This window comes from Lepisosteus oculatus, chromosome 15, assembly GCF_040954835.1.
Source record: "Lepisosteus oculatus isolate fLepOcu1 chromosome 15, fLepOcu1.hap2, whole genome shotgun sequence".
Classification (NCBI taxonomy): Eukaryota; Metazoa; Chordata; class Actinopteri; order Semionotiformes; family Lepisosteidae; genus Lepisosteus; species Lepisosteus oculatus.
In genome coordinates this window covers 3,683,970-3,699,003 of record NC_090710.1, presented here as the reverse complement: position 1 = coordinate 3,699,003, position 15,034 = coordinate 3,683,970, and the positions used below count along the sequence as shown (strand labels likewise).

Genomic DNA, 15,034 nt, shown 5'->3' with positions numbered 1-15,034 from the left:
TGATCATGACTTAGAATAGCCGGGGAGAAAGGCATGTTTTTTTGTCACATTTCCTGAACATCCCTTAAGAGTCTCCATTTCTTCAAAAGAACTTACATCTCTGAAAAGAAATCCACTCCGACACTTCCTACACGTCACTTTTTAAACACAAACTGGAATCTGTCTCTAAACAAAACAATTAGGGGCGGTCTCAATCACTGGGGCAGTTTGAAATGGAACACCTTTTGCCAAGCGTTCGTGATGGCTTTTACCTGAACAGAACCACGTGGGACATCGCAGTGTGCTGCTCCAGCTGCAAGAAATCACTGTGCATCTGGAGGATCTGTAAACCCAAGGAAAATTCACGCCCTAAAGGAGCCTGTGTTCCCCGCTCTGCCCGCACTGGAACAGAACAATCCAACATCAAAGAGCTGCTCTGAAAGCTCGTCTTCAAAAAGTGAAAAGGATGTCGCAGTCCTTCGTTCAGTCTCTACCCTCCCCCCACCCAAAGCCCTCCCCATCACCTCAATATCTAGAGGCTTCTGCTGACCTAATTGTTTAGCTTGTGCAACAAGACCCACAGTTCGCTTTTATTTTTGTTCCCACAGGCCGCACCATCACAAATAATTCCTTTGTAGAACTACCACAAGTAGGTCAACGATCACTGTACTTTCTTTGCAATCGATAAAGCTGATCCATTTAATCTGCAGTCAATGTCGAATTTCCGAGGTCGTCTTTTCCTTCTTCGAAACAAGTCGTGGATTGTTTGGGACTCTTGAGCTTCCTAGGAACTGAAAAGAAGTTGCAAAACCTGTGGGAGATGTTTGTTTTCTTGTATTTTGGCATTGTTCCTCTTCCTTTTCTGAATTTCAGTTAAACAGCACGGGCTATGTGCCGCAGAGTATGCATTGGATCTTTAAAAAATGCAGATAAATGCACCAAAACTTCCACAGTCAGAATTTTTTTTTTCTTTTTAGGTTGCAACTTAACTTTGTGGAACTGAACTCCGCTCACTGCTCTGTGTTTGCCGAGGGCAATCAACCTTGATCATGCAGAAAACATTGAAACATTTTCTGGATTTAATTCAAGCCGAAGTAAAACTGAAAGCAGCTGCAAGCAGTGTCAAAGTAAAGCACTTTTCACTTTTGCCTCTCTCAGTCGCTGCATGCAGCTGGATGCTACTCCATCAGCATACTGGAGATGCAGGCCTCTGGCAGTTTCCATGGCAACCGCAAATGCAGGGATGCGCCTAGTTGACAGAATTGAGCGGAAAAATTGCTGTTAAATTGTTTTCTCTATCCCTGCTAAGAAACAGCCTCTCATGAAAAATTCAGGAAAAGGTACACATGAACGTAGCCTTATCGTTTCAAAAAACTGACCTCCGTGTTGTTGTTTTTCCTCTTATGTTAAAGTTATTTCCTCAGGAAAAAAAAATCCTGACTATAGCAAAAAAATCAGTAAAGTATTACATTTTGGAATACTGCTGTATTGCGCTTGCATGTCTTCAAATCACAACACCTGCATTTCTCTTTGTAAAGGAATTATTCAAATTGGTCCCGTTTATAACCAAAACTTGCATAAAATTAAAGGAAACAACACTTTCGGAAGATTCATGAATAAATATGTTTAAGGTAAACTAATTACCCAGTCAAACTAGGCATTTTCCGGAATGCCAACTCCATTGAATGGATCTCTGTTGGATTTTGGTGAAGAAAGCTAGAGACGACCGAGAAACATAGCTGCTCTTCATGCAGTATGATTTCGAGAGCCAAAAAGGGAGTCAGCTACCTTATTTAACACAGGGGTTATGTTGTTGTTGGATAAAATCCAGTCTCGTGGAAACAGAGCAAAACAAGGGACCTCTGAGATAAAGCAACTCTTCAGCCGAGAAAGAAACAAACATTATTATATAAATAAGTACATAGAGTACAAACCCCTGACCTACTGTATGTTTTTTTTTACACAGGATGGTTGACTTTTGCCTGTTTCCCCAGAATATAAAATGTTATCATTGCAAACAAAATAAAAATGTCAGGAGTTCCGGCAGTGGTGAAGGCAAAGCACAATACCAGTGGGATTCGAACAAAAATTTGCCTTCTGGGACAATCCCTAGCTTTGTAATAACCAACCACTAATAGGCTTATGCAGTGCTCTATTAAAAGCATTACTACAACCTCTTTTATGACTGCTGTAATCATCTGGAATGACCTTGTAACACGGAAACTTCGAAGGAATTTAGGTTCTGGCAGAAGCGGTAGTGAGAGTATCAGTACCAAATTTCCAACAGAAATCAGATGCTGCACATTTACAGGGAAGTACCTCCTCTACACATTCCTGTAGTTCTGCTCTTACTGGAATCCTTGGATGCATGGGGGAGCCCTTAGGGGATTAAAGAAACCACACAGGTCATGTCAAAATCACCCAGTCAAACCAGTCCCCCACCTTGCTTTGTGTGGAACATTTCATGGTTAATGTACAGTAGGTGATACATCCATCCATTAGAATTTCAGGTGTCGTTTTAAATGCTTACAAGGGGATTCTCAATGAGAAACAGCCCTAGAATCCCCATGTAACATACAGCAACACTCCACCAATGGTCTAATCAGTACACGGATGTCTGACCCTGCATTTGCTTGTAAATGTGTTCACTATCTGCATTAAACTGAAGTGCAAAGTTTATTACACACATTGTCAGAATTGGTTACATAAATCCTAAATAGTCCAGAGTGAGAATTACTGCACTTAAAATCACCCAAGCAAGAGATCACAAGGGAACAAAGATTCTGGCTTTCCAGGGTCAATTCTGAAGCTGAGAATCCACTTGAGAGCAACTTTTAGAGCAAAGACCTTTGCCAAGGGCACTTGTTCCTGGGCAGTTAGATCTATTTCTAAGGATTCCTGAGCAGGTCTGTGTGGGGATTTTCAGTCTTCTAACAAAGCATTTCAGTACCGGCTTCAATTATTTTTTTAGAAGCTTTGATGAGGGAGAATGTTTTATTACATTACAAGCCCTGGCAATCACCTTTATGAGGTTATTGCCTCTTGTTGTTCTAATCACCACAAAAATCAGATTATCGCCTGTTGAGCTGAGAAAACAGGAACCGACATAAGCCACCATTAAGACTCCTGAGAGATGGCCATAAAACCTGAACTTTCTGCTTTCGATAACAGACATACAGGAGCCTACCAAAGCACTTTACCTGAGATGGTTAGTAAAAGTATGAGATATAGGATTAGCAATAACTACATGAGCTGTAAGGTTTTGATGTATTTGCTCATTTCTGACACGCAAGTTGTATTTTTGTAGTTACCGACATTCGCAAAAAAAGCTGCAATAGTAACGTCACTTGGACCAAAGGAGGATCAGCTGTTTTTCTGGGTTGAAGATGCACACAGTTTATGTCACCACGTTCTGGCAAAAAAAAAAAGAAGTTGCTGGTTTACAGTTAAAAGGAGGTGGAAGTGGATATAAGATTTTTTATTTTATCAGGGGAGTTAAAAGGGATAAGGAAGTTAAAAGGGATAAGGAAAGTAAGGAAAGTTAAGTAAAGGCAACAATCTGTGTACTGAATATCTCTCTGAAGTTTAAGTATGGGGAAATGATTATTTAAGGTCTTTTACTATTACTATTATTTACTATTTTTAATATTTATATACTGTACTTTCTGATTTCTGAAAAAAACGTGATGTTAAATTTGTAATATATCCTTGAGAGCTGCCAAAGAAGGTTTGTACAAAGTGAGAGTGAAAAGTTTTTTCATCCTTTGTCACTACATCTTTGATAATTTACAAAGGTTTACATTAAAATATCTACTGCAGGAGGGAGAAGTTAAATTAAATTCCAGTCAGACATTTCCCACAGTCTAAGCCTGCCAAGCTGAAGCAGTAACAATAGCAGTGTGTTATGTTGGACTGCATAAGCAGTGATTAAGTAGCGAGCTAGAATAGGCTTTTCTTTCTCTTCTTTGTTATAAACTCTTTGGAAAGCAGTGACAACATTTTTAAGGTGCTGTTTTCTTCCTGGTGGAAAACCATTAACCCTTAGAGCAATATGCTTTGATGTTGGAGCCCTTGTTAGAGTTAACCAGGAGCTAAGATTCAACACTGGAAGCTAATAGTGAAACAGAAAGAATGTTCCACATTGGATGGTGTCTTCAGAACCTCTTTTCATGTTTGCTGGTATTGTGCTTATTTGTGTTTATTGTATTTCTTCTTTCATTGTCTTGTAAACCAGGTAAACGTGAAAATCCTGTTTGTTACAGTGTTATAATGGCAAGACACACTGTTGTGTCAAACGTTCAAATGAAGCTCAAATTAATGAGGTGTTCAGGGCTTTCACTGGGATTTCTAGTCACCGGGGACAAGAGAATTAAAGTCCCCTTTAATTCTCTTAGAAGCTAGGCAGTATTCCAGAAGGTAAACCTGCCCCTCTTCCAAATACATGAAACAGACTTCCAGTCTTGGCTTGCTACACCACACTGATAAATCTCCTTACAAAAGGTTATAGACTCAAAAAGAAGAAAACAACAGAGACAAATAAGCATGTATCTTTCAGACATGGAAGAACTGTGTGGGCAATGGGTTTGAGTGTAGAGTTACTCTTGTTTTACAATATACAGTATTTGCAAAACTGGTATCCAAATGAAAAACTTGCACCCACACCTGACCAAGCCAAGTATTGTGTCACAGATTTTAAGAAAAGTGAGGGTTACAATTGCTGCTAAAGAATTGTTTTAAGGTCAAAAAGCATTAGGGTCAGGTTTAGACCTTCAGTTTGGCACTATTACTGCTCAACATCATAATCACGAGTTCCACCTGCATGCTAAGCAACACAACCACGTTACAGAACACACCCATATAAAACCAGCAGTGCAGAACTGTTTTATGAAAAACGCAGAAATGTCCTGTATTAATCTGAAAAGCACATGAGAATCATAATATCTAGATGTCAGGTTTTAAAGCAGGGACACCTGGCTCTGAGTAAGGGAGATGTACTTTATTTTCAATTGCAAGACATTGTCAAACACCGAACTACAACTGAATAGCTACTTTCTGTGCAAATGGGAAACATGAGAAAGACCCAGCTGCATTTTTTTATTTTTAACACAGCACAGATAAATGCACTTTACAGCGATAAAAGGCTATTCTTCATTCTAAAAAGGAATATCTAATTATCTATGTTTTTCTCATTTACAGATGTTTGGCCAGCTGCAGTCACATAGTTACTTCACACATTTAAACAGAGCAGAATTTAAATCACTGAGGCCACAGCACATGGGTTATATTTAGACTACATCAGTGTTTTTTAATACTGGGATCGCTGAGATTTGTTAATAAAGTACAATATTTTTATATTATATATAGTTAATGCTGTAAAATAAATCTTATTATTATACAAATAATGCCATTAATGAAGTAGCTGTCTATGCAACAATAATTGGATTTATATTTTGTTTATGGCATTATTTTTATAACTACAAGGGCAGTATACAGTATACCTCTTCCCTCACATTTCAGTATAAAGGTAGGCACAGCTGAAGTTTGTTTTCAAGAGGCTGTCAGAAAGGATGACAGCCTCTTGAATCGTTTTTGAGTAATTGTTTTTAAGTCATAAACAGAATTCTTTTTGAGTAATTGAAGAGTGAGCTGGCCTTCTCAGTATCTGAATAACAGTCTCAGATTCCAGTTTCCTGACCACTTCCAGAGCCACTTTTGGAAATCAGTTAACAATGCTTAAAATAAAGCTGGAGAATTTCAAACTAACTAAGCAGCGAATTCCTCTGTCACAGATGAAAACTGTGTATTTTAGGCATTTTAAACTTCACCACTAATGTTCTGTTCTCTTCTTCCCTAAAGTCAAGAATTACATTAGGCTCATTAAAGAACTGAAAAGAAAATAAACTCAAGGGCCATGTCTTTCAAATTGTTGTCAATGAACAGTCTCCTCTCCCAGAAGGCTCTGCACCACATGTTCAATGTCACTTAAACACAGTGAGAAAGGAAGGGAGCAACACAAGGAACCAATGTGGTCAAAATGGCACCAGTTGAAAGTGGCATTCCAGGACTGAAACATACGCGTTCAAGAACCCCATTAAAAAAGGAAACCAGCTGTCCTATCCCTTGTGAAGGAAAACCACCGGTTAAAAATAAAAAAACGAAAACGGGACGAAAATAGGTTTGGCTGTTTGCCTTAAAAATAACAATTAAAATAACATTTACAAGAAAAGGAGCTTATATCCCATTGATAAGACAGTCAAGGACCATCACCTCTGACTTTTTGTGGCCAACTTGTGCACAAATGAAGCATTTCTTTCCTACGTCTTCCCCTTACTAATCAATCAGAGATCAATCCTTCTTATCTTGAGCTCCTACACGCCAAGATACGCCCACACCTGCTACACCCCTACCATACAAGTATTACCAGTAATGTTTCCCAATTTTTATCCCATTTAGAAATAACAAAATATATTCACGTGTGACAGCCATTGAACACATTTAACGATAACAAACTGTAACGATAACAGTAGGCAAGGCTGGGCGCTGAAGAGTCTGGCGAGTTCAGCTACACGGTGCTGCAATTTCTCATGCGAGAAAATCCATCACATCACTCTGCTTCCAATTCCAACCCAGTTCAAGCCTCGCTCAGTGATTACATTGCTAGTCCTGTCATCACTCAACAGAAAAGTATTTTTGTCCACTGCAGAGGGGCAGAGTCTTTCGGAATATGAACGGTTATTGCAGCAAATTAGGCACATAAGACTCTTGACGGCATCTGTCCGAATGGATTCGGAGGAATCTGTTACTGCAACACTTATAACTGAGGATAAGACCTTTTCCCCAAACAACAACAGGATTAGCATTCTTGAGACAATTAATTGGAATCCTCCTATGACTAAAAATACGATTTAACAAATGGATCTCACAGGGAACTGAACAATGACAAATTGGTTTAGTATAATCTGAATTTTGGCTGAGGCTCATAACTCTGCTTCTCTCTCCATTAAAACCGTGTAGTAGACACAATGGTAAACCCCAAGGAACTTGTCATGGCAACACAGCAGATAGAGGGATTGCTGCCCTGGTCGGCGTCTGCCCTTGTTATTTGTGAAGCACCGAATTAAAATATAGGATGTCAGTCCTGTTTACTGATTCTTAGAGAGAAAAAGATTTGAAGCAGGGACCGGGAGGGTTTCAGATGGTAATTAAATTTGCAGCGCCTTGGGTATATTGCAAAAATATCCTTTCAACGGAATGACATGTTTCTTTTCCCCTGATTAGACTCCTTGATTAAAACCAACTGTCCCCCGACTATCTCTTAAAAAGGCCAATTGGAATGAAAATTATTCAAAAAGTGACAGGTAGAAAGAAAATAAACATATCTGTGAAGAAGGAAAAGTAATTGTCCACATGCTTGAACATAACAACATTGAACAACCTAAAATAAAAAGTGAAAAAAGAATAAGGGACTTATTTTCATGCAAGACTAAAAGACAAGCGGCAATATCAATTTGAAGATGTCAGTGCATGCTTTGTAAAACTACAGTAAATATGTCTGAGGTTAGACTTGTCATTCTGTTAAATGTACTTCAGGTGTCTTTGATTTGTCAGCTTCACCTAGTAACCTAAAAATAGACCATTTTAATTCAGAGACAGTTAGAATGATTCTGGATGTTCACCTCCTGGGTTTAAATTTCTTCATTCATGAGTCAATGAACAAAATAACTAAGCAGTTCCAATTCAACACAATCCTATATAATTTGGAAATGTTTTACTACAAATCTTCTAAGCCTGTAAATCGAATATCTCATCAACATGTTTTCAAACCTCTAAAATGAATGATGAAAAAGAAATAAAATTAGTGGCTTTTCGGAATATTCTTTCCAAGGTAGGAAAACTGTTTAAGACACACATCTATATAACAATGTAAAGGCCATATTGATTATTACAAATTGTCATAACCCATCATCAGGATACTATTCGTATTGTAGCGTTTGCAGGTTCTTTTTCAGAACTAAAGAACAGTGGAGAGGCCATTAACCAAGCACTGACTTTATTTAACAACCACACCAAAACCAAACACAAGATCTACACACACATGAGGAGACTGACGGAACACGTACACATATTTAGGGTGGTAATTACCTAACAACACACTATACTTTTACAGGACTACACAGGGCACTAGAATTACTAGGACATTATTTACACAGGTAGGGTCAGCCGCTGGTCATCGTGCTGACCCTCAGACTCTTCCCGGCTACCACTCCCAGCATGCCCAGCGGTACTACGAGGGCCTAGGGGCGCTTCCTCCTCACCACCAGGCGAGGGCATTACAGTATACTACATGAAAAGGGAGAAAAACTTCTACCACTGTTTCACAAAACTGTGGTATTTCAGACCTGTTGTCAAAAGCCTTAAATAACACTAACGTATGCACATGAATCAAGAACTGGGTAAAAGGGGTAAAGCCTTTAATTAGGCAGATGTCAGCATTGGTGTGCCTCAGGGATCAATTTTAGGCCCATTGCCCTTCCTGATCAATATTGCTGATTACGACTCTGATATAGTTAGCAAACTAAATCAAATTTGCAGATAAGAAACATAAGGGGAGAGGCAAACACAACAAAAATGGTAAGAGAATTGCACAGAGACAAAGAAAAAGGCAGACATGTGGCAAATGAAATTTAACATTCATTAGTGCAAAAGTGATCTACACTGCTAAAACTAACCTACTGTAGATTACCTACAGTGGGAGACTGCTGTGGGAGACTGCACATGACAGGGATCTTTGTGTATTCCTACAGATTCTTCCTATGTCCCTATCGTGACAATGTAGTGATAGAATAAAAATAGAAATAAAAAATAAAAAAGCAAATAGAATGTTTTTGCATGGATGCTTAAATTTAACTATCCATCCATCTTCTAACCTCTTCTTCCAATTCAGTGGAGCCAGAGCCAATCCCAGCAAGCAACGGGCACAAGGCAAGGATACACCCTGGAAAGGACACCAGTCCATCACAGAGCCGACACACAGACATGCACACACTCACACCTAGGGCCAATTTTCCCACCTGTCGGATGAAACGGGAGCACCTGGAAGAAACCCAGGCAAACACAGGAAGAACATCCCAACTCACCACAGATAGTCCTTCATGTCAGGAATTGGACACAGGCCCACAGCAATGCAAGGCAGTAATGCTGACCACTGCACCACCACAGTGCCCTAACAATGCACTAATAAGACTTCAGTTAGAAAACGATGTTTGGTTTTGATCTCTACACCAAAGAGCAATATGAATGGATTGTCATATGCACACTGGGTTAAGGAGCATAATTCTCCTCAGTGTGGAGCAAAGGAGATTGTGTGGAGATACAATCTGTGTATAGTGTATAAGATTTGACGTAAAGGACAGGAAACATTTCTTCACACATGTGGATGTGTCTTGCCAGGCGGCTGAATGAAGACTATACTCTAGGCACTTGTAAGAATCATCTGGAGAAAATTTGAGATTCACTCATCGACTAAACTGCCAAACGAGCAAGATGAACAGAATACGTTGTCTTATGTTCTTATGTTAGCATTGTCTTATGTTCTTGTGCGGGGTAACTGGTCTTATGTTTTTATCTTCTTAAGAGCCTATCTGACTTAAGGTTCTTCGATCCAATATCACATGTGCTGGGTATTTTGAGCTTTTTTGTTTCTGCAGTACTTACAATACTAGCTACCTAGCCATGAGTTTACAGCCAGAACCTTGGTTTCCTTCAAGAAGCAGCTCCTAGATCAATAAAAGATCCTTAGGTCAATAAAATGCTAACTACTGTATCATCTGGGTCAGATGAACTGAATGGCTCCCCTTGCTGTAATTTTTCTCATGTGCTTATAAAAAACATTTCGCCGACATCGTTTATATTCGACAACAATGGCAAATGTGATCAACTGTTATTGTGGCCACTCACGCGTCCTATTTCTCAACACCTGCTACGGCAAAAGTCAAAGCGTTCAAGAGTTCAGTGGTTCACGGAACGCAAGAGCAATCGTTTAAACCAATCCAGGTATGGCGATTCTATTCAGAGTTATTGGGGGACACTGTAATCTGCACATTTTCTCCAGGAGACAGCTGAAAATTAGAAACAAATAATGACAATCGTAGAGAACAGCACGTGCTCCGTGTAAAAATGAGACGACTGTAACTGAAAGGGTTAAACTTTTCAGATTAGTACTGATCAAATATACTCCAACGCGCCGTAAGTATTATAGCAACAGAAAATACCACAATAACAACATTAATAATTTAACTGTATCATGAAGGCGAGGCACACCTCGGAGTGGTTTTCTGCTGGGCTGGACGTACAGTACGAGATGGGGCGGTACGTTTGACTTTGTACATGTAGTACCGATGACTAAACTTCGCACAGAATCATGACGCTACCTTCACCTTCACCCTAGTTGTATTAATCCTTTCAGCCGTGTAGATGTATTGTACAGTATGTACATTGTGTAAGGCATTAAGATAGACTGCCAACAAGCGGGAACTGTGCTATGAGGCGTTTAAACACTTCCCTTGTTCTGCCGTCTTTGATCTTAGAGTTGCTGCCGTACAAGTACTGCAGAAACCCAGGCTCGGCTTTTTTTATATACAGACAGCCGGCGGGCAACGCATCTAAATAAAACAAATCAAACTTTGCACATATAGAAACGTGCGATTGCATGTAATGCTTTGCACACGCGAAATATATTCTTATAGGTGGCGTAAACCCGTGTTGTTCATGATCCCGTGCTCAGGGATAGCACCAGAACCTGTCAGATACTCTGGCTAATAATAAGTATATAAATACATTGGTTTAAAGGTTGTTCCTCGCTCTTCTTTACAACGCTTACATTAACAGAATATTCCTAACATTTCTCATACTAACATCGTTCTAAGCTGGCCAGAAATTAAGTTTTGGTAGGTGTTTTTTTTTTTTACACTAACCTGAGATGCCTCCCCCGATGACAATCACGTCGTATTTGTTGGCTGTCATGGTGGTGGTGTTTTTTATCCGCCCTTTCACTTCGGCAGCCGCAGCTTCGCTCGCTGAAAACAACTGATTTCAGCTTGGAAGGAAGCGGAGTGTGCGATGGGGTTTGTATTTAAAGCGCAAAGACAGCCCCGCAGGAGAGCTCCGCCTCCGAGCAGGACCACAGACTGCGCACCGCCGAGCCCTCTGGCATTGCTCTGCTAGCGCTGCCGTCCAGAGGAGCGGGCAGCCCCTTCTGCACCTCTGCCACCCGGCACGTCTCTCGGACACTCAAGTTAGTAGGATTTTTGCGACGTGGGGACGTGGGACTGGAGGGGTTTTCCGAGGAGAAACTAAAATCATCCCATGCGAGTCATATCGCAATTGCGCAATCATCACAGCGCAGGGGAACCCTGCATTGTGGACACCGGTCCTCCGTGACACGCACGGAATATTGCCCGGTTTACAGGTCTGACGATGAGACGACGGCAAGCAAGATATACTAAAAATTAAAACGAGAGATGGAAAAACGAGACACCCAAGACTGTCACCTTCCTTACTTTCTGTGCAACAGGTGTAAGTGCGGGAGTGTTGCGATTCTGCTTTGCGCTGTCATTCTGTGGTGATATCTGTCTGCACAGAAATCAAGGTGACACTCTTCTAGAAAATCCGTTTCAGAAATTGTAGGATTTGCGTCAAAAGGCAGATAAATTGATTTCACTTAGTTCCTTAAGTATCCTGGTTTAAATTCTGGAAATGGAAAGACAAAATACAGCGTATAGCATACAGTGTACATTAGTTACCGTTTTAACCTTATAAACTGAAGCGCGCTTGGATATAAGAGCAAGGAGATTTCCAGTCCAGCGCCGACTGCATTTCTTTTCTGAATGAGTGCTTTCAGTAATATCCTGTGCTTGTTTGTACCGGCAGTAAACATCTTCCAGTGCATACTGTACATTAAGGCCCAGGGGAATTCAAAACAAGCGAAAAGTTCATCTTGTAAAATGGCCATTCACCGTGATGTAACCCCATCTGAAGAGTGGCAGCACTTTCTAGGCCACTGCAGTCTGTGAGGGCTGTTGTCACAGGGGATTCCAGGTAGCGCGTTGGTGGGTGGTTGGGTTCTCAGTGGGGCGCACTGCACTGCTCCCCGGTGCCTGGAGGTTAGAGCTCTTAACCTGGGATGCCCACACTCCCTGGGGGTGAGAGGTGACCTTCCTGGAGGTGCAAATCAGTTTAAACACGAATCAAGCTCAGGCATGGTAGTGCAACTACTTTGCTTCATCAAACTTAGTATTTTGGGTTTACCGGAAAAAAAAAAAGGTGTGCAGTTTTTTAGGTATTCTTGATTTTACTGTGAAATTAAAATAAATATATAATTCTCTTACATTCTAGAGACTTGAAGAACTGAAGGGGTGGTGACTGCAGTAGGGATGAAGATCCACTGCTCTAGGGCCGCCGGCTGTCATGGCAACCAGCTCCACTTGTGGCAACAACTCGCAACTTACCTCTGGTTCTGGAGACATATAATTCATATGTCACCCTTAACCACTTCTTTCTAGCAGTGTGTAGGTTACTGAAAATTGAATCACTTTAATAAGCAGTTTGGTGATTACCGAAAATGTAAGCACTTTCATTAAGGGAAACCTTTTTTTGATAGTTAGCATTTAATTAATGATCACAAATTGATTTAATCACCGTTTAACTGTTCCATGTCTAGAGAAATGCATGATTTACTGGTGAGCTATAAAATTTGTTAGACTGAGCTTCTTCAGGAGCAGTACCAGAGATACTTTCTGTACTTGGTATGTTGTAATTTATTAGAGACATTTTAATTTGTCTTGTGATATTTATGGTCTTGCAACTTTTGAACTGTGTTAAGACTGTCTTGGTTGGATGTCCACAAGGCCCCTGCATTGTGTTATGAACAGAACTGGAACATGTGAATTCATGAATAGGCCCATTCAGGTTTTGACTTTGCCCGCTACAAATCACAGATGACAATCTCCTGCATCTTTCTGCAGTGCTGCAACTGACATGTATTTTTTGGCACTTTTATTTCTGTAAGATGTCTTCATATTTTTGTGATGAGATCTCATTCCATCAAAGCCACATCCTCTTACATGTTGCCCTTTCTACAGTGATGTGCTATTATAATAATTGAGTGCACTTTATACAGTAGTGCTTTTCTGGACACTCCACTAAAAGTGCAGTACAGGTAATGGGGACTACCCTCCACCACCACCAATATGCAGCCCCACCTGGATGATGCGACGGCCACCATAGTGCACCAGTACACTCACCACACAGCAGCTATCAGTTGGGAGGAGAGTAGAGTAATGAAGCCAATTCATAGATGGGGATTATTAGGAGGGCATGATTGGTTAGGAGTGACACTCCCACTCTTTTTAAGAAACGCCCTGGGATTTTTAATGACCACAGAAAGTCAGGACCATGATTTTACATCTAATACAAAGGACGGTGCCTTTTCATAGTATAGTGTCCCCGTCACTATACTGGGTCATTAGGACCACATGGACCGCAGGGTGAGCGCCCCCTGCTGGCCCCACAAACACCTCTTCCGGGCAGCAAGCTGAGTTTTTCCCAGGAGGTCTTTCATCCAGATACTGACCAGGCTCACACCTGCTGAGTAGTAGAGTAGCAAAACGTCTTGTGCCCTCCTCAAGTCAGAAAGCCTCTCTGCTTTTTTTTTTTGCCTGCACTGCATGAATGTCTGTTGTAGAATGAGACAACCCCATTCCATTCACTGCTTTTGAGCCTGCCAGCAGGAAATCAGAAGACGAAAAGTACCCATATAATCCCTTGAAAAGATCTATCTTCTGAAAATTACTTCTTTTTTAACTGATATGTACTGTATATGTACAGTAAGACATTGAAGTCAAGTAAATATCACACTGTGCTGTGCTTCAGACTTGATTTAAAAACCCTTGCTTCCTCTTCAGTTAGGACGTGAGACTTGACCTCCGAAGTTGTAGAGAGCGGTTGTTGAAGTCCCAGTCTACCCCCTTGTGGAAGGAGAGTAAGGAAAACACAAAAAAATCAACAGAGATATAAATTCAGTTTTCAAGTGAAAAATTATTTCAGAAAATCAAATCAGTTTTGAACGACTCAATTTTAAACTGAAGGGTTCTTATGTGTTGTCCTTTGTTGTGTCATTTGTTATGTAAGGAAATATGCAGGTTAGTACATATGACAATACATTTGAAACTTTGAAGCCTTCAATTTAAACTAAATATAAAAGGTCAGGGCATTAGTCAGGCAGGGTGCCTTCTTGTATTTAGGCATAACAGGCGGCCCTGCAGCAGAGCCTGTAGGCTTGAACTGAGATCAGTGACTGAAGTGAGCAACGCTCCCTCAGTCTTGGCTAACTCTCCTGTAAAGTGCAGGTGGAGCTCTCAGTATGTGAAATTAATACAGCAGCTGTGACAGTTGTACCTGTCAAAGGAACATACTGTAGGTGTATGTGTGTGATATCACGGCTATATCTGTGAAGTCATTAAACACAGCTTTCCCAGATTGGGTGAGCGTAAAACACAAAATAACTGAACATTTTTAATTGAGTGTAACAGTATGTGGAGTGTCTTCTGATAGATACAGTAATTGTTGGTTTCCACTACCCTGTATCCGCTCAGGGTGTTTAACCCAGGAGCAGCCACAGTATGTGTTGGTGAATGGATTTCTGGTCATTTGACTAGCTTCAACTATTTATATTAATTTCAATTCCTACTTGGGGAAAGAGCAGGATGTTGGACTCAAGAATCCCTCAAGGTACTGTGGTTAATTGTTACTACTTAGTTCTCATATAATATTTGTTTGTCAGATTCAATTATGGTATCTAAACTGTAAGTCAAGTTAGGACTTTTGTTTCGTCCACCACAGAAATCTGTGTATGTTAGTTATAATGTTGGAACTCCCCACCTTGGGCTATGCTGTAGTTGTGTACAGAATGAACTGTAAATTTGTTTCTGGGTAACTGCCATACGATTGACCAGTGGTGTATGCTATTTCTCTTCAGTTTTTTTTAATTCACTTTACA

At 40.4% G+C, this 15,034-nt stretch overlaps 1 protein-coding gene and 1 long non-coding RNA gene across 2 annotated transcripts in view; one reads left to right on the top strand and one right to left on the bottom strand.

The window, feature by feature from the left end:
• The window catches only part of mao (monoamine oxidase), a 57,175-nt gene extending 46,069 nt beyond the window's left edge, over positions 1-11,106 (bottom strand). Inside the window, exon 1 of the mRNA XM_069178907.1 lies at positions 10,953-11,106. Coding sequence (XP_069035008.1) covers positions 10,953-11,001 — 49 coding nt within the window. The 5' untranslated portion in view covers positions 11,002-11,106. The remainder of the gene's footprint in view (positions 1-10,952) is intronic.
• Positions 11,107-11,184: 78 nt separating this feature from the next.
• On the top strand, positions 11,185-13,902 carry LOC138223127 (uncharacterized). Its single transcript, XR_011181637.1, has 2 exons — positions 11,185-11,272; positions 12,373-13,902. It is a non-coding gene; the product is annotated as an uncharacterized lncRNA (long non-coding RNA).
• The last annotated feature ends 1,132 nt before the right edge of the window (positions 13,903-15,034 follow it).